The following is a 24,111-nucleotide window of genomic DNA, read 5'->3' as shown; positions in this document are numbered from 1 at the left end:
TGACCTATTACAGCCCAGTTTCCCGGAGTTTTCGGGCCAACAAGGAATGTTCCCTGAGTTTTTCCCATTAAAGCGTAACTAAAGCATGAAGTCACTTCTCTAAATTTTAACCCACGTTTAAATTTAAATTAGATAGGTTAAAGGCTCTGACAGTGACTAACTTTAAGTTGTAGTTGACGTTAAACCAACCTTTTTTATTTTTTATTTTTTAAAGCAAGTCGCAAAATTCTTCAAACAGAAAATTGATTCTTTTTTATGTATATAATACTCTCCCATAACAAAAACAATATTACCATTTTAGATTAATGTATTGATTCGCTCGATGAACCTGACGCTTTGCGTGTTCAGGGAGTTTGAGCCCATTCTCCAGATACACACACAGAGATGTGTATATACATACATACATACATACATACATACATACATACATATATATATATATATATATATATATATATATATATATATATATATATATATATATATATACATATGTGTGTGTGTGTGTGTGTGTATTCATTTGAGAGAAAAAGAAAACTAGCATCTTACTTAAAAAAACAAACCTGCTGCTTTCATAAGTTTGCAGTCTAAACACCAACTGTAGATGTAATCTCAGAATGCAATATTTGTTTAAGGGACCTTTGGCCAGAGGAACTGTGAAACACCTTCCTGACTTCAGCAGATCTAACTGAGAGGACGGAGGATTATTTCTGTCTGACAGGATTCTCTTAGTTTAAACCAAATTATTATGGTCCTGAGTTTAGTTGCTTATTTAAACCTCTAATCTAAAATGTTAGACAATATTAACTGTATGTTTTTTTGTTTGTTTTGCAGTGGTAAAAACAGCACAAAGTTTATTATTATTTTTATTTTTATTATTATTATTATTATTTTTTTTTTTTTACAGAAACACTGCAGTAAATATTTCTTACCAACACAGAAATCAGTCATAAAGGCTACATGATTCCAAACTGGCCCTGCGGTGGACTGGCGAGCTGTCCAGGGTGTACCCTGCCTGTCGCCCAAAGCCGGCTGGGATAGGCTCCAGCTTCCCCACCACCCTGAATTGGAATAAGCCGTTCGGAAAATGAATGAATGAATGATTTCAAACTCATGACCTCCATGTTCCATCACCGTCCAGACCATAGACATACAGACATGTCTATGTGTGGTTCTGACATAGACCTATGAGTTTTGACCATAGACATACAGACAAGTCTATGTGTGGTTCTGATATCGATCTATGGGTTCTGACCATAGACATACAGACATGTCTATGTGTGGTTCTGATATCGATCTATGGGTTCTGACCATAGACATACAGACATGTCTATGTGTGGTTCTGACATTGACCTATGGGTTCTGACCATAGACATACAGACATGTCTATGTGTGGTTCTGACATTGACCTATGGGTTCTGACCATAGACATACAGACATGTCTATGTGATGTTTGTGGTACTGACCATGAACAGGTCCCTTAGACAACCTCAGAGTCATCGATAGGGTTGACAGGGCAGTAAACCACCATAAAACAGACTAACACGGGAATCTAGGTCTGGTAACAGAGGCGTTTAAATCAGATTAATAAAGTTTAACGAACAAAGATGGTGTTTGTCAGGGTAGAGTCGAGCCCGCTGGCAGCTCTCTGACATTGACAATCGAGTCTGGACTGAACCATGGAGAAGCCGGAAGTAACCAGGAAGTGTAGTTAGCTGCCAGCAGGCAAAGTTCAGCTCGTTTGTTCACCTGAGACTGTTCACCTTCAGCAGAGCAGGATGCCTGAAATTCAGACATTAAAGTAAGAAAGTTGTTTCAGCTGCGATGTTTTCACAGAGGTTACTAAACCGGTTCATGTTGCACCGAGCTGGCTTCAGAAAAAGGGTCAGAAAGAGAGAATTGTTAGCAGGGTTAGCTCTTTGGTTAGCCACAGAGCCTGTAACAGTGTAGTTTACATTAAAACAAAAGAACAGTTACAGATAGAACACAGGTTGATAACAGGTGTATAGAATCTAGATTATGAGGAAACCGTCTTCAGTCGACCACATCTGGACCAGATGTTACATCCACCAGTTGTGAAACAGACTAGTTGCTGGGACAGTTAAATAAAGTCATCCTCACTAATCTGTATCAGGACACACTTTGAATGAAAATCTGTGTAGTGGGGTGACTTGAGAGCACATCTGCCAAAAGTGTAGCTCATGTTTCAGTGGAAATAAACATGCTGGTAACACAGTTACCAGCATAATTAGTAGGAGTGCTTGATTCATTTGTGGTTGGCGTCCTACTTATTCCTAGATTAAATAAGCTGCTATATATAAAATAGGGTTTGTTTTATTTTAGAATGAGATAATATTTACATGTTCTGCTTCATGTTAATTTACTCTGACACAGTAACACATATGTTGATTCTGACATGTCTGCAGTAATCTCACACACCTCAGCTTTCTGTGGAGATCAGGGCCCGTGTAAGAATGATATTTTACTCTTAAGTGCTGAAAATTTATTCCTACTCTCAAACTCTCAAAGAGTAAAAGCTATTAGTCAACATTCTCAGGTGTAAAAATGACTCCTTCAGATATTTCAGAGAGCTCCTGAGGTGTCCTGAGTGTTCAGGAGTTCCTGTAGTGGATGGAAAAGAAGTGTGAGAGATGTGCTTGGACATTCCAGGATGGTGTTTCGCCGTTGTTTGATGACGAGCAGCTGATCAAATGGCATCATTTGGACAGAGCAGGTATAATCTGTCTTAAATTTAGTAAGTGGCATCATGTCACCACTAAGGAAGCGTAGAGCTGCACCCAAATCAAAAAAAGGGACTTTATCACATGATGGTTTATTGTAAAAACAGTAAACATATATTATTATCATCATGAATTTTAATGTAAGAACATGAAACACAAAGTCTCTCATGCAGATTGTGACCAAGAAATATTGGAGCAAAATACATTTTCTGGAAATTTTTCTGATTAAGCAGAAATGTTTCAGTTCTTTTTGTCCAATATCATGATGTTCATAGAGAAATGTGGGACAGATATAAGCAACACGTCACCTGGCTAAAAGAGGCAGTGTGTGTGTTGCTTTTGGTTTACATGTTCCACTGCTTAACCTTTGGCCTCGCTGTCTTCTGGGAACTAACATGGAAACGCTAAAGGCTTTATGCAGTACTGAAACAGGAAGATGTATCCTGTCTGGTTTATCACAGGTTCTCCAGCATCACCAGCTGTTGTGTGAAAAGCCACTGTGTGGTAAAAGAGACGTTTCTTCCATCTACTGCAGAACCGTTTCCTCATTCAGAGAACAAGACAGTTTATATTCCACGTTTTCACCGGTGTAGCTCTGCTCTGAGAATGACACTACAAATTCAGTCCTGCTCTTGCTAAAAGCACGAGTGACACTTTTAGTGCAACTCGTAGCCAGGAATGTTTTTACTGAGAAGTTGACTTCTTTTATCATTAGATATAAGATGTAATAGAGTTGCAGGATTCTCCGTCCAGCCCCTGTAGTTATTAAGATGTACTGAATTTATTGTGGGTTGTCATTTCAGACAAGAGGCAGAGAAAATAAACCTTGTGATGAAGAGGTTAAGAAAGATTATTTGCTTCTTCTGAAATGCTGCCAGTTTTAATCATGAACAAGTTTAACTGAGGTAACTTCAGTTTGCAGTGACTCGGACATAACATATGGAGCCATTATGTTGCTTATGTAATGATGGGTAAATACAACCAGAGCCATGAAGTACACGCACACACTCACACACACACTGATAGTTTTATCAAATTCTGTACATGGAGGAAGAACAGAACCCATCCATCCAGGAAACATGGTGATAAAACTTTTAATTCGGTTCATTTAGAATGAAGATGCACATTAATCAACATTTTCATCTAGATTTAAAATATAATGTGCCAGTTAGTGAATAAGCTCATTTTAATCTGCAGTCCTTTAAGCATGTCAGCACAACACGTTACCATGGAAACAAAGAAACGTCATCAGACTGATGGCGATGGCTCCATCATGGTGTTTACATCCATCTTGGAGCCGCAAAGTGAGCTTTAATCCATTAGCGGGGTGGAAAACTGGCTGGGAGGTGTTGCAGGTAATAAGTGGAGAAAGATGGAAGGAAAACTCTAAATGCAGCTGAAGTGTCTGACAGCAGCTACTCTAACCTCTCTGCCATTTTCCTTTCAGGATACAAGCCATTAACAGCAGTTCCAGTGATGGACTGGAGGGCTTCAAGGCTCACGCTGTGTTCCAGGAGATCAACAAGAAGCTTCAGGAGGTAAACACTCTCAGCAGCAGAGTGGTGTGTATGATCTGAGACTGCTGGTGAGAACACATGAAAGAATTTGTCATATTCTCTCATGAACTCTTGGTGGCAGATTTGCATCAGTTCCCAGATGTTCAGAGCAGTGTGGTAAACGAGTCCTTTCCAGATGCTGCTGACTCAATCAGACAAATGGCTTCCAGTGCAGAGTTACCTCTGAGTGACCTCCATCCCAGCACATCCTTCTGCAGCTCTGGCAGCGTGGTGGACGTCCGGATGCAGCAGCACGGCGGCAGTCTTGCAACTTAGACACACATTTCAGTCTTGTGTTTGAATACGTATCAGACAGATAGATTAAAGTGTAAGCATGGAATTTATATTGATCTGAATATATTCCAGTTCTGTAGTTCCACCGACCTTCATCATGACCAAAGAAAAGTTTCTGTTTCTGCTCAAACGCAGCTGTTTGCTTCTGCTGTTCAGCTCGAACATTTGGAAATGTTACAGCTGTGTGGGGAAAATCAAAGTGGGGAATGTTTAACCTGACGTACAGATAGCTTGCTACCATCACCATGGAAACAAGGACGCAACAAAATCCCCAGTAAACAGCAGAAGATGAAAATGGAAAGAACTCATTTGAGAAATGACTGTAATCGGAGAGAAAACCTGCCGGATCTCAGGTGTTTTCCAGCTCAGACTGAACGCAGCGCACTTTAATCTCTTGTAGGAATGTACTGAAAAACACTTCTAATCCCACTGCTGACTCATTAAATCGCAAATTTAACAAGATGTTAGTCTGTACAGACCCTGCTCTGCATGTAAACCAGGGGTCAACCATCCTAGCGGTGTTTCCCTGCTGCAACACACCTGATCCAAATCAATGGCTCATTTCCAGGCAGGTGCAGAAGATGGCAATAAGTTGTTGGACAACCTTTTTATTTGAATCAAGTGTGTTGTAGCAGGGAAACACTAAAACTTGCAGGATGGTAGCTGATGAGGCCCAGAGTTGGAGACCCCTAATGTCAACAATACAGCTGTCCTGCAGGGGGCGATGGACTTCTGTGGGCACTTCTTCTTTCTTTCCTTTGTCCTTTTTATAATAACATAAAAATAACTTTCTGAACACAAACTTAGAAGATGAGTTGTTTCTACAAATCTCGTTTTATTGTAGCACCAGAAAGTCCATAGTTACCCTGGTATTCACTCGATGCAGCGTGTTCCGCTGATAGCGGCTCAAAAGAGCCTCACATTGTCTGATCAGCAGTCTGAGACCTCCCTGCAGCGGCTCTCTATGGTTTTAACATAAACAGAAGGACTTTATTAGACTTTCTGCTGTAGCTGGATTGAAATGGACATTTATCTTAGCGTGGAAACAACTCGTCTCACTGTCCTGAATTTATTGGATGTAATAAATCAGGTAAAGTAGGAAAATGACAAGGAGAGAGAGAATTATCCTGGCAGAAACGTTCCTAAACATGGATGTCTTTCTCGACATGTGCCACCTGATCTAGAGGGTGTGGAGCTGGAGTCCATTTCCATCTTCATCAAGAGGAAAACATGGGTGAAATATTGATCCTTTTGGGGCAGTTTTACCGCTGCTGGCTGCAACTGTCATGTCAAGCAGTTAAGTGCTGGTGACTGAAATGTGTGTGTTTGCAGGACGGGGAGCAGTTTGTGAAGAAAATCGGTGGAGTTTTTGCCTTCAAAGTTAAGGATGGTCCAAACGGACAGGAAGCAACGTGGTTTGTGGACGTAAAGAACGGCAAAGGCTGCGTTCACAATGACACAGGTGAGATCTGCTGGAACACTCACATGGCTCGGTTTACCTGAGATTCTGATTTATACATGACAACAAGCACGTCTGTTTTTATCTGTGTTGTGCAGATAAGAAAGCTGACTGCACCATCTCCATGTCTGACGCTGATCTGCTGGCTCTGATGACGGGGAAGATGAATCCACAGACAGTAAGTCTCCAAAGCTGACAGAAGATCGAGCAAGTCAGTCCCAGCGTTCTTCACAACTCAAGCTGCTTTTAAACAAATGACCCTCCAGTAAAGCTGGACAGGGCCAACAACAGACCGGCAAAGTTGAGGAATGTCTAAAAACACTTGTTTGGATCATTGCGCAGGTCAAACAGGTGCAACAGATGAATGTCATCATTTGGTTTTAAGGAAGCGTAAAACTCCGTCATTGTCCACACGTAGGCAGGCTTTTAAAAAAACCAAATTCCCCCCCCCCCCCCCCCCCCCCCCCGGCTAAGGAAAAAAATGAGTCCACACAACCTCGTTTCTTAAAAACGAATCCATCCACACATATCTGCATCACCGCGTTGTTAAGTACATCCATCAACATATCAAACCTTTAGGCAGCGGTAGCGCCCCTAATCCGATCCAGTCAGAATAACCTCTGTCTCACGGCGTCACGTCCACAAAACGCCAAACGTGCCCCCACTGTGGTCTGGTTAGGTGGAGGAAATAGTTGTCCTTAATGTTGTCTCGTTAGTCGTCTATGTGGAGCGGTATCTGGTACAAACAAGCACAAGCGCCTGCACAACAGATAAGTTCATGTGTTCAGTAAGCGGTGTGCCTACGGTTTTATTTTGAAAAGACCAGACAGGAAGTCTGCGCTGTGTTGTTAGCAAAAGGTTGACGGTGCCGACTAATAAAAAAAGACTGTGGCTGTGCCAGTTCTGCAGAACTTCTTCATCTTCTTATTTTATATATTATAAAAGTATGCATGAACAAGACCCTCAGTTAAATAAACAAACGTCGCACATGTGATGTCACAGACGGTCACATTTAAAAACCTAAAACCTCAGTTATATATGTATGCAGATGTTATATTTGCATGCAGACATGCAAACAGAGTATTCTCACATCTTCACTTTTGTCAGAGGTTTTTAAAACCATTATTTTTTATGCAGAAATCTGCGTTTGGTGTGGACGACAGGCCAAATTGGAGAAAAATATCCTGGTTTTGTGAGATACCTACTACGTGTGGACAAGGCCTAAGTCACATGCAAGACATGCAAGGAAATGGCGAAATTCATGATTTTGTGAACAACTACTTGAGCAGATACTCCAACAACAAAACAACGTTTCTGAATGTAAAAATAAAAAGTTTGGTGTTTCATAATCTACTGTCCATAATATCATCAAAGGATTGAGAGAATACAAATAAATACGTGTATGTACACAGCAGGCTGCACGGCATTAAGAAACAACATCATCGTGTAAAGGATGTCACCATGTTGGCTAAGGAACACTTCAGAAAACATCTTCATCTTCTTTCTTCCTCAGTTTATCTGTTCTTCCTCATCTGTTCTTCCTCATCTTATCTGTTCTTCCTCACTTTATCTGTTCTTCCTCATCTTATCTGTTCTTCCTCATCTTATCTGTTCTTCCTCATCTGTTCTTCCTCAATTTATCTGTTCTTCCTCATCTGTTCTTCCTCAGTTTATCTGTTCTTCCTCAGTTTATCTGTTCCTCCTCAGTTTGTCTGTTCTTCCTCAGTTTATCTGTTCTTCCTCATCTTATCTGTTCTTCCTCATCTGTTCTTCCTCAATTTATCTGTTCTTCCTCAGTTTATCTGTTCTTCCTCAGTTTATCTGTTCCTCCTCAGTTTGTCTGTTCTTCCTCAATTTATCTGTTCTTCCTCATCTTATCTGTTCTTCCTCATCTGTTCCTCACTTTATCTGTTCTTCCTCATCTGTTCTTCCTCAATTTATCTGTTCTTCCTCATCTGTTCTTCCTCATTTTATCTGTTCTTCCTCATCTTATCTGTTCCTCATCTTATCTTTTCTTCCTCATCCTATCTGTTCTTCCTCATCTTATGTGTTCTTCTTAAACTTATCTGTTCTTCCTCATCTTATCTGTTCTTCCTCAATTTATCTGTTCTTCCTCATCTGTTCTTCCTCAGTTTATCTGTTCTTCCTGATATTATCTGTTCTTCCTCATCTTATCTGTTCTTCCTCATCTTATCTGTTCCTCCTCATCCTATCTGTTCTTCCTCATCTTATGTGTTCTTCTTAAACTTATCTGTTCTTCCTCAGTTTATCTGTTCTTCCTCATATTATCTGTTCTTCCTCATCTTATCTGTTCTTCCTCAGTTTATCTGTTCTTCCTCATCTTATCTGTACTTCCTCATCTCTTCTTCCTCAGTTTATCTGTTCTTCCTCATCTTATCTGTTCTTCCTCATCTGTTCTTCCTCAGTTTATCTGTTCTTCCTCATCTTATCTGTTCTTCCTCATCTGTTCTTCCTCAATTTATCTGTTCTTCCTCATCTTATCTGTTCTTCCTCATCTGTTCTTCCTCATCTGTTCTTCCTCACTTTATCTGTTCTTGCTCATTTTATCTGTTCTTCCTCATCTTATCTGTTCCTCATCTTATCTTTTCTTCCTCATCTTATCTGTTCCTCCTCAGTTTATCTATTCTTCCTCATCCTATCTGTTCTTCCTCATCTGTTCCTCATCTTATCTGTTCCTCCTCATCCTATCTGTTCTTCCTCATCTTATGTGTTCTTCTTAATCTTATCTGTTCTTCCTCATCTTATCTGTTCTTCCTCATCTTATCTGTTCTTCTTCAGCTTATCTGTTCTTCCTCAGTTTATCTGTTCTTCCTCATCTTATCTGTTCTTCCTCATTTTATCTTTACTTCCTCATCTTTTCTTCCTCAGTTTATCTGTTCTTCCTCACCTTATCTGTTCTTCCTCAGTTTATCTGTTCTTCCTCATCTTATCTGTTCTTCCTCATCTGTTCTTCCTCAATTTATCTGTTCTTCCTCATCTGTTCTTCCTCATCTTATCTGTTCTTCTTCATCTTATATGTTCTTCCTCATCTGTTCTTCCTCTGTTTATCTGTTCCTCCTCAGTTTAACCGTTCTTCCTCATCTTATCTGTTCTTCCTCATCTTATCAGTTCTTCCTCATCTTATCTGTACTTCCTCATCTGTTCTTTCTCATCTTATCTGTTCTTCTTCATCTTATATGTTCTTCCTCATCTGTTCTTCCTCTGTTTATCTGTTCCTCCTCAGTTTATCCGTTCTTCCTCATCTTATCTGTTCTTCCTCATCTTATCTGTTCCTCATCTTATCTTTTCTTCCTCATCTTATCTGTTCCTCCTCAGTTTATCTATTCTTCCTCATCCTATCTGTTCTTCCTCATCTTATCTGTTCCTCATCTTATCTGTTCCTCCTCATCCTATCTGTTCTTCCTCATCTTATGTGTTCTTCTTAATCTTATCTGTTCTTCCTCATCTTATCTGTTCTTCCTCAATTTATCTGTTCTTCCTCATCTGTTCTTCCTCAGTTTATCTGTTCTTCCTCATCTTATCTGTTCTTCCTCAGTTTATCTGTTCTTCCTCATCTTATCTGTTCTTCCTCATCTTATCTGTTCTTCCTCATCTTATCTGTACTTCCTCATCTCTTCTTCCTCAGTTTATCTGTTCTTCCTCATCTTATCTGTTCTTCCTCATCTGTTCTTCCTCAATTTATCTGTTCTTCCTCATCTGTTCTTCCTCATCTTATCTGTTCTTCTTCATCTTATATCTTCTTCCTCATCTGTTCTTCCTCTGTTTATCTGTTCCTCCTCAGTTTATCCGTTCTTCCTCATCTTATCTGTTCTTCCTCAGTTTATCTGTTCTTCCTCATCTTATCAGTTCTTCCTCATCTTATCTGTACTTCCTCATCTGTTCTTCCTCAGTTTATCTGTTCTTCCTCATCTGTTCTTCCTCAATTTATCTGTTCTTCCTCATCTTATCTGTACTTCCTCATCTGTTCTTCCTCAGTTTATCTGTTCTTCCTCATCTTATCTGTTCTTCCTCAGTTTATCTGTTCTTCCTCATCTTATCTGTTCCTCCTCATCTTATCTGTTCCTCATCTTATCTGTTCTTCCTCAATTTATCTGTTCTTCCTCAGTTTATCTGTTCTTCCTCAGTTTATCTGTTCCTCCTCAGTTTGTCTGTTCTTCCTCAGTTTATCTGTTCTTCCTCATCTTATCTGTTCTTCCTCATCTGTTCTTCCTCATTTTATCTGTTCTTCCTCATCTGTTCTTCCTCAATTTATCTGTTCTTCCTCATCTGTTCTTCCTCAATTTATCTGTTCTTCCTCATCTTATCTGTTCTTCCTCATCTGTTCTTCCTCAATTTATCTGTTCTTCCTCATCTGTTCTTCCTCATCTTATCTGTTCTTCCTCATCTTATCTGTTCTTCTTCAGCTTATCTGTTCTTCCTCAGTTTATCTGTTCTTCCTCATCTTATCTGTTCTTCCTAATCTTATCTTTACTTCCTCATCTTTTCTTCCTCAGTTTATCTGTTCTTCCTCACCTTATCTGTTCTTCCTCAGTTTATCTGTTCTTCCTCATCTTATCTGTTCTTCCTCATCTGTTCTTCCTCAATTTATCTGTTCTTCCTCATCTGTTCTTCCTCATCTTATCTGTTCTTCTTCATCTTATATGTTCTTCCTCATCTGTTCTTCCTCTGTTTATCTGTTCCTCCTCAGTTTATCCATTCTTCCTCATCTTATCTGTTCTTCCTCAGTTTATCTGTTCTTCCTCAATTTATCTGTTCTTCCTCATCTTATCTGTACTTCCTCATCTGTTCTTTCTCATCGGATCTCTTCTTCCTCAGTTTATCTGTTCTTCCTCATCTTATCTGTTCTTCTTGATCTTATATGTTCTTCCTCTGTTTATCTGTTCCTCCTCAGTTTATTCATTCTTCCTCATCTTATCTGTTCTTCCTCAGTTTATCTGTTCTTCCTCAATTTATCTGTTCTTCCTCATCTTATCTGTACTTCCTCATCTGTTCTTTCTCATCTTATCTGTTCTTCTTCATCTTATATATTCTTCCTCATCTGTTCTTCCTGTTTATCTGTTCCTCCTCAGTTTATCCAATCTTCCTCATCTTATCTGTTCTTCCTCAGTTTATCTGTTCCTCCTCATCTTATCTGTTCCTCTTCATCTTATCTGTTCCTCCTCAGTTTATCTGTTCTTCCTCAGTTTATCTGTTCTTCCTCTTCTGTTCTTCCTCAGTTTATCTGTTCTTCCTCAGTTTATCTGTTCCTCCTCATCTTATCTGTTCCTCTTCATCTTATCTGTTCCTCCTCAGTTTATCTGTTCTTCCTCAGTTTATCTGTTCTTCCTCATCATCTTTTCTTCCTCATCTTATCTGTTCTTCCTCATCTTATCTGTTCCTCCTCATCTTATCTGTTCCTCCTCATCTTATCTGTTCCTCCTCAGTTTATCTGTTCTTCTTCATCTTATCTGTACCTCATCTTATCTTTTCCTGCTCATCTTATCTGTTTTTCCTCATCTGTTCCTCCTCATATTATCTGTTCCTCATCTTATCTGTTCCTCCTCATCTTATCTGTTCTTCCTCAGTTTATCTGTTCCTGCTCATCTTATCTGTTCTTTTTCATCTTATCTGTTGTTCCTCATCTTATCTGTTCCTCATCTTATCTTTTCCACCTCATCTTATCTGTTCCTCCTCATTTTATCTGTTCTTCCTCATCTTATCTATTCTTCCTCATCTCATCTGTTCTTCCTCATCTTATCTGTTCCTCATCTTATCTGTTCCTCCTCATCTTATCTGTTCCTCTTCATCTTATCTGTTCCTCCTCAGTTTATCTGTTCTTCCTCTTCTGTTCTTCCTCAGTTTATCTGTTCTTCCTCAGTTTATCTGTTCCTCCTCATCTTATCTGTTCCTCTTCATCTTATCTGTTCCTCCTCAGTTTATCTGTTCTTCCTCAGTTTATCTGTTCTTCCTCATCATCTTTTCTTCCTCATCTTATCTGTTCTTCCTCATCTTATCTGTTCCTCCTCATCTTATCTGTTCTTCCTCATCTTATCTTTTCCACCTCATCTTATCTGTTCCTCCTCATTTTATCTGTTCTTCCTCATCTTATCTATTCTTCCTCATCTCATCTGTTCTTCCTCATCTTATCTGTTCCTCATCTTATCTGTTCCTCCTCATCTTATCTGTTCCTCTTCATCTTATCTGTTCCTCCTCAGTTTATCTGTTCTTCCTCTTCTGTTCTTCCTCAGTTTATCTGTTCTTCCTCAGTTTATCTGTTCCTCCTCATCTTATCTGTTCCTCTTCATCTTATCTGTTCCTCCTCAGTTTATCTGTTCTTCCTCAGTTTATCTGTTCTTCCTCATCATCTTTTCTTCCTCATCTTATCTGTTCTTCCTCATCTTATCTGTTCCTCCTCATCTTATCTGTTCTTCCTCATCTTATCTGTTCCTCCTCATCTTATCTGTTCCTCCTCAGTTTATCTGTTCTTCTTCATCTTATCTGTACCTCATCTTATCTTTTCCTGCTCAGTTTATCTGTTCTTCCTCTGTTTATCTGTTCCTCCTCATCTTATCTGTTCCTCTTCATCTTATCTGTTCCTCCTCAGTTTATCTGTTCTTCCTCAGTTTATCTGTTCTTCCTCATCATCTTTTCTTCCTCATCTTATCTGTTCTTCCTCATCTTATCTGTTCCTCCTCATCTTATCTGTTCTTCCTCATCTTATCTGTTCCTCCTCAGTTTATCTGTTCTTCTTCATCTTATCTGTACCTCATCGTATCTTTTCCTGCTCAGTTTATCTGTTCTTCCTCTGTTTATCTGTTCCTCCTCATCTTATCTGTTCCTCATCTTATCTGTTCCTCCTCATCTTATCCTTTCTTCCTCAGTTTATCTGTTCCTGCTCATCTTATCTGTTCTTTTTCATCTTATCTGTTGTTCCTCATCTTATCTGTTCCTCATCTTATCTTTTCCACCTCATCTTATCTGTTCCTCCTCATCTTATCTGTTCTTCCTCATCTTATCTATTCTTCCTCATCTCATCTGTTCTTCCTCATCTTATCTGTTCCTCATCTTATCTGTTCCTCTTCATCTTATCTGTTCCTCCTCAGTTTATCTGTTCTTCCTCATCCTATCTTTTCTTCCTCATACTATCTTTTCTTCCTCATATTATCTGTTCTTCCTCATCTGTTCCTCCTCATCTTATCTGTTCTTCCTCATCTTATCTGTTCCTCCTCATCTTATCTGTCCCTCCTTATCTTATCTGTTCCTCCTCAGTTTATCTGTTCTTCCTCAGTTTATCTGTTCTTCCTCATCTTATCTGTACCTCATCTTATCTTTTCCTGCTCATCTTATCTGTTTTTCTTCATCTTATCTGTTCCTCCTCAGTTTATCTGTTCTTCCTCATCCTATCTGTTCTTCCTCATCCTATCTTTTCTTCCTCATCTTATCTGTTCTTCCTCATCTTATCATTTCCTCCTCATCTTATCTGTTCTTCCTCAATTTATCTGTTCCTCCTCATCTTATCTGTTCCTCCTCATATTATCTGTTCCTCCTCATCTTATCTGTTCTTCCTCATCTTATCTGTTCCTGCTCATCTTATCTTTTCCTGCTCATCTTATCTGTTCTTCCTCATCTTATCTGTTCCTCCTCATCTTATCTGTTCTTCCTCATCTTATCTGTTCCTCCTCATCTTATCTGTTCCTCCTCAGTTTATCTGTTCTTCTTCATCTTATCTGTACCTCATCTTATCTTTTCCTGCTCATCTTATCTGTTTTTCCTCATCTGTTCCTCCTCATCTTATCTGTTCCTCATCTTATCTGTTCCTCCTCATCTTATCCTTTCTTCCTCAGTTTATCTGTTCCTGCTCATCTTATCTGTTCTTTTTCATCTTATCTGTTGTTCCTCATCTTATCTGTTCCTCATCTTATCTTTTCCACCTCATCTTATCTGTTCCTCCTCATCTTATCTGTTCTTCCTCATCTTATCTATTCTTCCTCATCTCATCTGTTCTTCCTCATCTTATCTGTTCCTCATCTTATCTGTTCCTCCTCATCTTATCTGTTCCTCTTCATCTTATCTGTTCCTCCTCAGTTTATCTGTTCTTCCTCATCCTATCTGTTCTTCCTCATACTATCTTTTCTTCCTCATATTATCTGTTCTTCCTCATCTGTTCCTCCTCATCTTATCTGTTCTTCCTCATCTTATCTGTTCCTCCTCATCTTATCTGTCCCTCCTCATCTTATCTGTTCCTCCTCAGTTTATCTGTTCTTCCTCAGTTTATCTGTTCTTCCTCATCTTATCTGTTCCTCATCTTATCTTTTCCTGCTCATCTTATCTGTTTTTCCTCATCTTATCTGTTCCTCCTCAGTTTATCTGTTCTTCCTCATCCTATCTGTTCTTCCTCATCCTATCTTTTCTTCCTCATCTTATCTGTTCTTCCTCATCTTATCATTTCCTCCTCATCTTATCTGTTCTTCCTCAATTTATCTGTTCCTCCTCATCTTATCTGTTCCTCCTCATATTATCTGTTCCTCCTCATCTTATCTGTTCTTCCTCATCTTATCTGTTCCTGCTCATCTTATCTTTTCCTGCTCATCTTATCTGTTCTTCCTCATCTTATCTGTTCCTCCTCATCTTATCTGTTCTTCCTCATCTTATCTGTTCCTCCTCATCTTTTCTGTTCCTCCTCAGTTTATCTGTTCTTCTTCATCTTAACTGTACCTCATCTTATCTTTTCCTGCTCATCTTATCTGTTTTTCCTCATCTGTTCCTCCTCATCTTATCTGTTCCTCATCTTATCTGTTCCTCCTCATCTTATCCTTTCTTCCTCAGTTTATCTGTTCCTGCTCATCTTATCTGTTCTTTTTCATCTTATCTGTTGTTCCTCATCTTATCTGTTCCTCATCTTATCTTTTCCACCTCATCTTATCTGTTCCTCCTCATCTTATCTGTTCTTCCTCATCTTATCTATTCTTCCTCATCTCATCTGTTCTTCCTCATCTTATCTGTTCCTCATCTTATCTGTTCCTCCTCATCTTATCTGTTCCTCTTCATCTTATCTGTTCCTCCTCAGTTTATCTGTTCTTCCTCATCCTATCTGTTCTTCCTCATACTATCTTTTCTTCCTCATATTATCTGTTCTTCCTCATCTGTTCCTCCTCATCTTATCTGTTCTTCCTCATCTTATCTGTTCCTCCTCATCTTATCTGTCCCTCCACATCTTATCTGTTCCTCCTCAGTTTATCTGTTCTTCCTCAGTTTATCTGTTCTTCCTCATCTTATCTGTACCTCATCTTATCTTTTCCTGCTCATCTTATCTGTTTTTCCTCATCTTATCTGTTCCTCCTCAGTTTATCTGTTCTTCCTCATCCTATCTGTTCTTCCTCATCCTATCTTTTCTTCCTCATCTTATCTGTTCTTCCTCATCTTATCATTTCCTCCTCATCTTATCTGTTCTTCCTCAATTTATCTGTTCCTCCTCATCTTATCTGTTCCTCCTCATATTATCTGTTCCTCCTCATCTTATCTGTTCTTCCTCATCTTATCTGTTCCTGCTCATCTTATCTTTTCCTGCTCATCTTATCTGTTCTTCCTCATCTTATCTGTTCCTCCTCATCTTATCTGTTCTTCCTCATCTTATCTGTTCCTCCTCATCTTATCTGTTCCTCCTCAGTTTATCTGTTCTTCTTCATCTTATCTGTACCTCATCTTATCTTTTCCTGCTCATCTTATCTGTTTTTCCTCATCTGTTCCTCCTCATCTTATCTGTTCCTCATCTTATCTGTTCCTCCTCATCTTATCCTTTCTTCCTCAGTTTATCTGTTCCTGCTCATCTTATCTGTTCTTTTTCATCTTATCTGTTGTTCCTCATCTTATCTGTTCCTCATCTTATCTTTTCCACCTCATCTTATCTGTTCCTCCTCATCTTATCTGTTCTTCCTCATCTTATCTATTCTTCCTCATCTCATCTGTTCTTCCTCATCTTATCTGTTCCTCCTCATCTTATCTGTTCCTCTTCATCTTATCTGTTCCTCCTCAGTTTATCTGTTCTTCCTCATCCTATCTTTTCTTCCTCATACTATCTTTTCTTCCTCATATTATCTGTTCTTCCTCATCTTTTCCTCCTCATCTTATCTGTTCTTCCTCATCTTATCTGTTCCTCCTCATCTTATCTGTCCCTCCTCATCTTATCTGTTCCTCCTCAGTTTATCTGTTCTTCCTCAGTTTATCTGTTCTTCCTCATCTTATCTGTACCTCATCTTATCTTTTCCTGCTCATCTTATCTGTTTTTCCTCATCTTATCTGTTCCTCCTCAGTTTATCTGTTCTTCCTCATCCTATCTGTTCTTCCTCATCCTATCTTTTCTTCCTCATCTTATCTGTTCTTCCTCATCTTATCATTTCCTCCTCATCTTATCTGTTCTTCCTCAATTTATCTGTTCTTCCTCATCTGTTCTTCCTCATCTTATCTGTTCTTCCTCATCTTATCTGTTCTTCTTCAGCTTATCTGTTCTTCCTCAGTTTATCTGTTCTTCCTCATCTTATCTGTTCTTCCTCATCTTATCTTTACTTCCTCATCTTTTCTTCCTCAGTTTATCTGTTCTTCCTCACCTTATCCTTTCTTCCTCAGTTTATCTGTTCTTCCTCATCTTATCTGTTCTTCCTCATCTGTTCTTCCTCATCTTATCTGTTCTTCTTCATCTTATATGTTCTTCCTCATCTGTTCTTCCTCAGTTTATCTGTTCCTCCTCAGTTTATCCATTCTTCCTCATCTTATCTGTTCTTCCTCAGTTTATCTGTTCTTCCTCAATTTATCTGTTCTTCCTCATCTTATCTGTACTTCCTCATCTGTTCTTTCTCATCGGATCTCTTCTTCCTCAGTTTATCTGTTCTACCTCATCTTATCTGTTCTTCTTCATCTTATATGTTCTTCCTCATCTGTTCTTCCTCTGTTTATCTGTTCCTCCTCAGTTTATCCATTCTTCCTCATCTTATCTGTTCTTCCTCAGTTTATCTGTTATTCCTCAATTTATCTGTTCTTCCTCATCTTATCTGTACTTCCTCATCTTTTCTTTCTCATCTTATCTGTTCTTCTTCATCTTATATGTTCTTCCTCATCTGTTCTTCCTGTTTTTCTGTTCCTCCTCAGTTTATCCATTCTTCCTCATCTTATCTGTTCTTCCTCAGTTTATCTGTTCTTCCTCATCTGTTCTTCCTCAGTTTATCTGTTCTTCCTCAGTTCATCTGTTCTTCCTCATCCTATCTGTTCTTCCTCATACTATCTTTTCTTCCTCATATTATCTGTTCTTCCTCATCTGTTCCTCTTCATCTTATCTGTTCCTCCTCAGTTTATCTGTTCTTCCTCAGTTCATCTGTTCTTCCTCATCCTATCTGTTCTTCCTCATACTATCTTTTCTTCCTCATATTATCTGTTCTTCCTCATCTGTTCCTCCTCATCTTATCTGTTCTTCCTCATCTTATCTGTTCCTCCTCATCTTATCTGTTCCTCCTCAGTTTATCTGTTCTTCCTCAGTTTATCTGTTCTTCCTCATCTTATCTGTACCTCATCTTATCTTTTCCTGCTCATCTTATCTTTTTTTCCTCATCTTATCTGTTCCTGCTCATCTTATCTTTTCCTGCTCATCTTATCTGTTCTTTATCATCTTATCTGTTCCTCCTCAGTTTATCTGTTCTTCCTCAGTTTATCTGTTCTTCCTCATCTTATCTGTTCTTCCTCATCTTATCTGTTCCTGCTCATCTTATCTGTTTTTCCTCATCTTATCTGTTCCTCCTCAGTTTATCTGTTCTTCCTCATCCTATCTGTTCTTCCTCATCCTATCTTTTCTTCCTCATCTTATCTGTTCTTCCTCATCTTATCATTTCCTCCTCATCTTATCTGTTCTTCCTCATATTATTTGTTCCTCCTCATCTTATCTGTTCCTCCTCATATTATCCGTTCCTCATCTTATCTGTTCTTCCTCATCTTATCTGTTCCTGCTCATCTTATCTTTTCCTGCTCATCTTATCTGTTCTTTATCATCTTATCTGTTCCTCCTCATCTTATCTGTTCTTCTTCAGCTTATCTGTTCTTCCTCAGTTTATCTGTTCTTCCTCATCTTATGTGTTCTTCTTAAACTTATCTGTTCTTCCTTAATTTATCTGTTCTTCCTCATATTATCTGTTCTTCCTCATCTTATCTGTTCTTCCTCAGTTTATCTGTTCTTCCTCATCTTATCTGTTCTTCCTCATCTTATCTTCACTTCCTCATCTGTTCTTCCTCATCTTATCTGTTCTTCCTCATCTGTTCTTCCTCAGTTTATCTGTTCTTCCTCATCTGTTCTTCCTCAATTTATCTGTTCTTCCTCATCTTTTCTGTACTTCCTCATCTGTTCTTCCTCAGTTTATCTGTTCTTCCTCATCTTATCTGTTCTTCCTCAGTTTATCTGTTTTTCCTCATCTTATCTGTTCCTCCTCATCTTATCTGTTCCTCATCTTATCTGTTCTTCCTCATCTTGTCTGTTCTTCCTCATCTGTTCTTCCTCAATTTATCTGTTCTTCCTCAGTTTGTCTGTTCTTCCTCAGTTTATCTGTCCTTCCTCATCTTATCTGTACTTCCTCATCTGTTCTTCCTCAGTTTATCTGTTCTTCCTCATCTTATCTGTTCTTCCTCAGTTTATCTGTTCTTCCTCATCTTATCTGTTCCTCCTCATCTTATCTGTTCCTCATCTTATCTGTTCTTCCTCATCTTGTCTGTTCTTCCTCATCTGTTCTTCCTCAATTTATCTGTTCTACCTCAGTTTGTCTGTTCTTCCTCAGTTTATCTGTTCTTCCTCATCTTATCTGTACCTCATCTTATCTTTTCCTGCTCATCTTATCTGTTCTTTTTCATCTTATCTGTTGTTCCTCATCTTATCTGTTCCTCATCTTATCTGTTCTTCCTCATCTTGTCTGTTCTTCCTCATCTGTTCTTCCTCAATTTATCTGTTCTACCTCAGTTTGTCTGTTCTTCCTCAGTTTATCTGTCCTTCCTCATCTTGTCTGTTCTTCCTCATCTGTTCTTCCTCAGTTTATCTGTTCTTCCTCAGTTTATCTGTTCCTCCTCAGTTTGTCTGTTCTTCCTCAGTTTATCTGTTCTTCCTCATCTTATCTGTTCTTCCTCATCTGTTCTTCCTCAATTTATCTGTTCTTCCTCATCTGTTCTTCCTCAATTTATCTGTTCTTCCTCATCTGTTCTTCCTCAATTTATCTGTTCTTCCTCATCTGTTCTTCCTCATCTTATCTGTTCTTCCTCATCTTATCTGTTCTTCTTCAGCTTATCTGTTCTTCCTCAGTTTATCTGTTCTTCCTCATCTTATCTGTTCTTCCTCATCTTATCTTTACTTCCTCATCTTTTCTTCCTCAGTTTATCTGTTCTTCCTCACCTTATCTGTTCTTCCTCAGTTTATCTGTTCTTCCTCATCTTATCTGTTCTTCCTCATCTGTTCTTCCTCATCTGTTCTTCCTCATCTTATCTGTTCTTCTTCATCTTATATGTTCTTCCTCAGTTTATCTGTTCCTCCTCAGTTTATCCATTCTTCCTCATCTGTTCTTCCTCAGTTTATCTGTTCCTCCTCAGTTTATCCATTCTTCCTCATCTTATCTGTTCTTCCTCAGTTTATCTGTTCTTCCTCAATTTATCTGTTCTTCCTCATCTTATCTGTACTTCCTCATCTGTTCTTTCTCATCGGATCTCTTCTTCCTCAGTTTATCTGTTCTACCTCATCTTATCTGTTCTTCTTCATCTTATATGTTCTTCCTCATCTGTTCTTCCTCTGTTTATCTGTTCCTCCTCAGTTTATCCATTCTTCCTCATCTTATCTGTTCTTCCTCAGTTTATCTGTTATTCCTCAATTTATCTGTTCTTCCTCATCTTATCTGTACTTCCTCATCTTTTCTTTCTCATCTTATCTGTTCTTCTTCATCTTATATGTTCTTCCTCATCTGTTCTTCCTGTTTATCTGTTCCTCCTCAGTTTATCCATTCTTCCTCATCTTATCTGTTCTTCCTCAGTTTATCTGTTCTTCCTCATCTGTTCTTCCTCAGTTTATCTGTTCTTCCTCAGTTCATCTGTTCTTCCTCATCCTATCTGTTCTTCCTCATACTATCTTTTCTTCCTCATATTATCTGTTCTTCCTCATCTGTTCCTCTTCATCTTATCTGTTCCTCCTCAGTTTATCTGTTCTTCCTCAGTTCATCTGTTCTTCCTCATCCTATCTGTTCTTCCTCATACTATCTTTTCTTCCTCATATTATCTGTTCTTCCTCACCTGTTCCTCCTCATCTTATCTGTTCTTCCTCATCTTATCTGTTCCTCCTCATCTTATCTGTTCCTCCTCAGTTTATCTGTTCTTCCTCAGTTTATCTGTTCTTCCTCATCTTATCTGTACCTCATCTTATCTTTTCCTGCTCATCTTATCTTTTTTTCCTCATCTTATCTGTTCCTGCTCATCTTATCTTTTCCTGCTCATCTTATCTGTTCTTTATCATCTTATCTGTTCCTCCTCATCTTATCTGTTCCTCCTCAGTTTATCTGTTCTTCCTCAGTTTATCTGTTCTTCCTCATCTTATCTGTTCTTCCTCATCTTATCTGTTCCTGCTCATCTTATCTGTTTTTCCTCATCTTATCTGTTCCTCCTCAGTTTATCTTTTCTTCCTCATCCTATCTGTTCTTCCTCATCCTGTCTTTTCTTCCTCATCTTATCTGTTCTTCCTCATCTTATCATTTCCTCCTCATCTTATCTGTTCTTCCTCATATTATTTGTTCCTCCTCATCTTATCTGTTCCTCCTCATATTATCCGTTCCTCATCTTATCTGTTCTTCCTCATCTTATCTGTTCCTGCTCATCTTATCTGTTCTTTATCATCTTATCTGTTCCTCCTCATCTTATCTGTTCCTCCTCAGTTTATCTGTTCTTCCTCATATTATTTGTTCCTCCTCATCTTATCTGTTCCTCCTCATATTATCCGTTCCTCATCTTATCTGTTCTTCCTCATCTTATCTGTTCCTGCTCATCTTATCTTTTCCTGCTCATCTTATCTGTTCTTTATCATCTTATCTGTTCCTCCTCATCTTATCTGTTCCTCCTCATCTTATCTGTTCTTCCTCATCTTATCTGTTCCTGCTCATCTTATCTGTTCTTTATCATCTTATCTGTTCCTCCTCATCTTATCTGTTCCTCCTCAGTTTATCTGTTCTTCCTCATATTATTTGTTCCTCCTCATCTTATCTGTTCCTCCTCATATTATCCGTTCCTCATCTTATCTGTTCTTCCTCATCTTATCTGTTCCTGCTCATCTTATCTTTTCCTGCTCATCTTATCTGTTCTTTATCATCTTATCTGTTCCTCCTCATCTTATCTGTTCCTCCTCAGTTTATCTGTTCTTCCTCTGTTTATCTGTTCTTCCTCATCCTATCTGTTCTTCCTCATCTTATCTGTTCTTCCTCATCTTATCTGTTCTTCCTCATCTTATCTTTTCCTCCTCATCTTATCTGTCCCTCCTCATCTTATCTGTTCTTCATCATCTTATCTGTTCCTCCTCATATTATCTGTTCCTCCTCAGTTTATCTGTTCTTCCTCAGTTTATCTGTTCTTCCTCATCCTATCTGTTCTTCCTCATCTTATCTGTTCTTCCTCATCTTATCTGTTATTCCTTATCTTAACTTTTCCTGGTCATCTTATCTGTTCTTCCTCATCTTATCTGTTCTTCCTCATCTTATCTGTTCTTCCTCATCTTATCTGTTCTTCCTCATCTTATCTTTTCCACCTCATCTTATCTGTTCCTCCTCATCTTATCTGTTCCTCCTCATCTTATCTATTCTTCCTCATCTTATCTGTTCTTCCTCATCTTATCTGTTCCTCCTCATCTTATCTGTTCCTCCTCATCTTATCTCTTCTTCCTCATCTTATCTCTTCTTCCTCATCTTATCTCTTCTTCCTCATCTTATCTGTTCCTTCTCATCTTATCTGTTCTTCCCCATCTTATCTGTTCCTTCTCATCTTATCTGTTCCTCCTCATCTTATCTGTTCTTCCTCAGCTCATCTGTTCCTTAGGTACCCCTGATAACTGTTAGTTTTCTTTTCTGAAAATATTGCAGGTGGTGTTCTGTTTCTGTCCGCTTGTAGCAGCTGCTTGTCTCTGTTTAGATTTAATGTACTGTTTATTTCTATCTCTGATGTATATATAACACCAGTTATAAGCTGTCCCAGTGTGTAGTAACACTGCCTGTATGTTTCCAACACACAGCTTTGCCTCATCTATATTTGGGGGTATGATCTGCCCAAATTTATCAGTTTAGGTTGCGAATGTCTTGCTTTAAGTATTTAAACATCAGTAAACATCAGTGACCCAGTGGTTACACTAGAACCACATAATAAAACGTCTGTGATTTTATCACTATATAGCATAAAGACATCCAAGACTTTACATCTTTTAGGCATTCCATCAACAACATTGGTGATCACGAGTCCTTTCCTTTCAGAGGCATATAAACCTGTATGTCATCAGCAAAGAAAAGGAAAGCACACTTGTGTTTTATAAACATGGAGGGAAGAGATATAAAGAACAAAGCAAAGGCCCAAGGATTGAACTTTGTGGGACCCCTAGCGACAGAGGGGCACTGGAGGATTTTAAGGAATCAGTGGGGATGAAGGAACGCTGGATGTCTTTTGCTTTTCCTTCAGAGAAAAGGGCAAACGGTTTATTGCCTGTCTTGTACAATGCTCAGATTTTCCTGCTTTTCCTCTTCATTTTAGCTTCATCCAATCAAAATCCATGTCTCCGCTCAGTGTCGGTGCTCCATGCTGCTTCCTGACATGTCATAAGCCTTTGTTGTCATTGCCCCACTTTTCCCTGCTTGTGTTAATCTCTCACGGTAACTCTTAAAACCAACAGTGTGTAGTTCTGCATAACGCAGATTGAGCCCAGCTTCATGTTCCAAGCTGTCCTGATGACATGTTTTCCCTTACCCCACTGTCTCTGATTCCCAGGCGTTTTTCCAGGGCAAACTGAAGATCACAGGGAACATGGGTCTAGCCATGAAGCTACAAAATCTGCAGCTGCAGCCTGGCAAAGCCAAGCTGTAGAGGTGATGCTCCAAGGAGCTGGAGCCCGGATCCACAGAGAGTTTCGGGGCCAGTCTGGCTTCAGACCAAAAAGTCTGAAAGAAATTCTCCCCACCAAACTGAACCTCTTTTTCTCTTAGCAGGGTGCTCGTCTGCTGCCCCACCAGTCTAACTGGACAATAAGATAGATGATCAATTAATTTCCTGATCGAGTCCCTGTCTGCAGACTCTGATCATGTTAACCTGTTGGAGTTCAGACAGGTGCACCACACTAGAGTCCAGTAGTCAATAACCTAACCTGATCACGAAATCTTTCTGTCTATGAACTATGGTAACGTTTAGAGTCCGGCTAATTCATATTATTTCCAGCAGTCTAAGTGCCTCCTTGTCTCACACGTAACAGAAATGGTTTTACTGATCTGATGATCATTTCCTGCTGCGCTCTAATTGTTGTCATAATCTCTGAAAACTTTCTACACAATAAATTAGTCTTTGCTGCACGTTCTGGACTGCGGTGTGTTTTTTCCAACTGTTATTTCTGCGTGTAGAATACAAGTTTTCGTCCTTGGATGTTTCTGATCCCTCTGCAGCCATAATATTCCTATTCTAGAAGCGCCGTCTGACTGCAGCAAATTGTAGTAGCTTTGACTTGCTATCTTGATTTTTTTTTTTTTATTTTTATTTTTTTTTTTTATTTTTTTTTTTTTTTACATACAAACTCTCTCGTATAGATATTTGCTTTCAGTATGAGTCTTTTTTCTGAGGATTTCATGCCGGTTCGGAGGGTGTGCTGCAAGGAAGATTTTTCTGCATATTTTTGGGTCTCTCAAGGCTTGTTATGATGAGTCTCCATGGCAACGAAAGACTTGTTTACAATTGGGATTAACTGATTAACCTCTCCCAAATCAGGATTATCAGCGAAACAACACATCAAATCCTGATGGAGTTGAAAAGAAAGAGAAGAGGA

At 38.9% G+C, this 24,111-nt stretch overlaps 1 protein-coding gene across 2 annotated transcripts; it reads left to right on the top strand.

Annotated features, from left to right (window-relative positions):
* Positions 1 to 1,695: 1,695 nt before the first annotated feature.
* Positions 1,696 to 23,644, top strand: scp2b (sterol carrier protein 2b). 2 transcript variants are annotated; one of them, XM_079244713.1, is made up of 6 exons: positions 1,719 to 1,801; positions 2,671 to 2,734; positions 4,189 to 4,279; positions 5,924 to 6,053; positions 6,149 to 6,228; positions 23,070 to 23,644. In XM_079244713.1, the coding sequence occupies exons 2-6, from the start codon at positions 2,712 to 2,714 to the stop codon at positions 23,163 to 23,165; spliced, it is 420 nt and encodes a 139-aa protein (XP_079100839.1). In that variant the 5' UTR covers positions 1,719 to 1,801; positions 2,671 to 2,711; the 3' UTR covers positions 23,166 to 23,644. The 2 variants fall into 2 exon arrangements, with proteins under 2 accessions (XP_079100838.1, XP_079100839.1); XM_079244712.1 differs by lacking the exon at positions 2,671 to 2,734 and having other exon boundaries at positions 1,696 to 1,801.
* The last annotated feature ends 467 nt before the right edge of the window (positions 23,645 to 24,111 follow it).

Source organism: Telmatherina bonti (assembly GCF_933228915.1).
Source record: "Telmatherina bonti genome assembly, chromosome: 8".
Lineage (NCBI taxonomy): Eukaryota > Metazoa > Chordata > Actinopteri > Atheriniformes > Telmatherinidae > Telmatherina > Telmatherina bonti.
The sequence above is the reverse complement of the archived record's forward strand: the minus strand, read 5'-3'. Positions and strand labels throughout refer to the sequence as shown.

Coding starts and splice junctions, on each gene's coding strand:
- scp2b (XM_079244712.1), top strand. CDS start 1,779: ATGCCTGAAATTCAGACATTAAA. Junction 4,280..5,923: donor TCAACAAGAAGCTTCAGGAG/GTAAACACTCTC, acceptor GTGTGTTTGCAG/GACGGGGAGCAGTTTGTGAA. Junction 6,054..6,148: donor CTGCGTTCACAATGACACAG/GTGAGATCTGCT, acceptor TGTGTTGTGCAG/ATAAGAAAGCTGACTGCACC.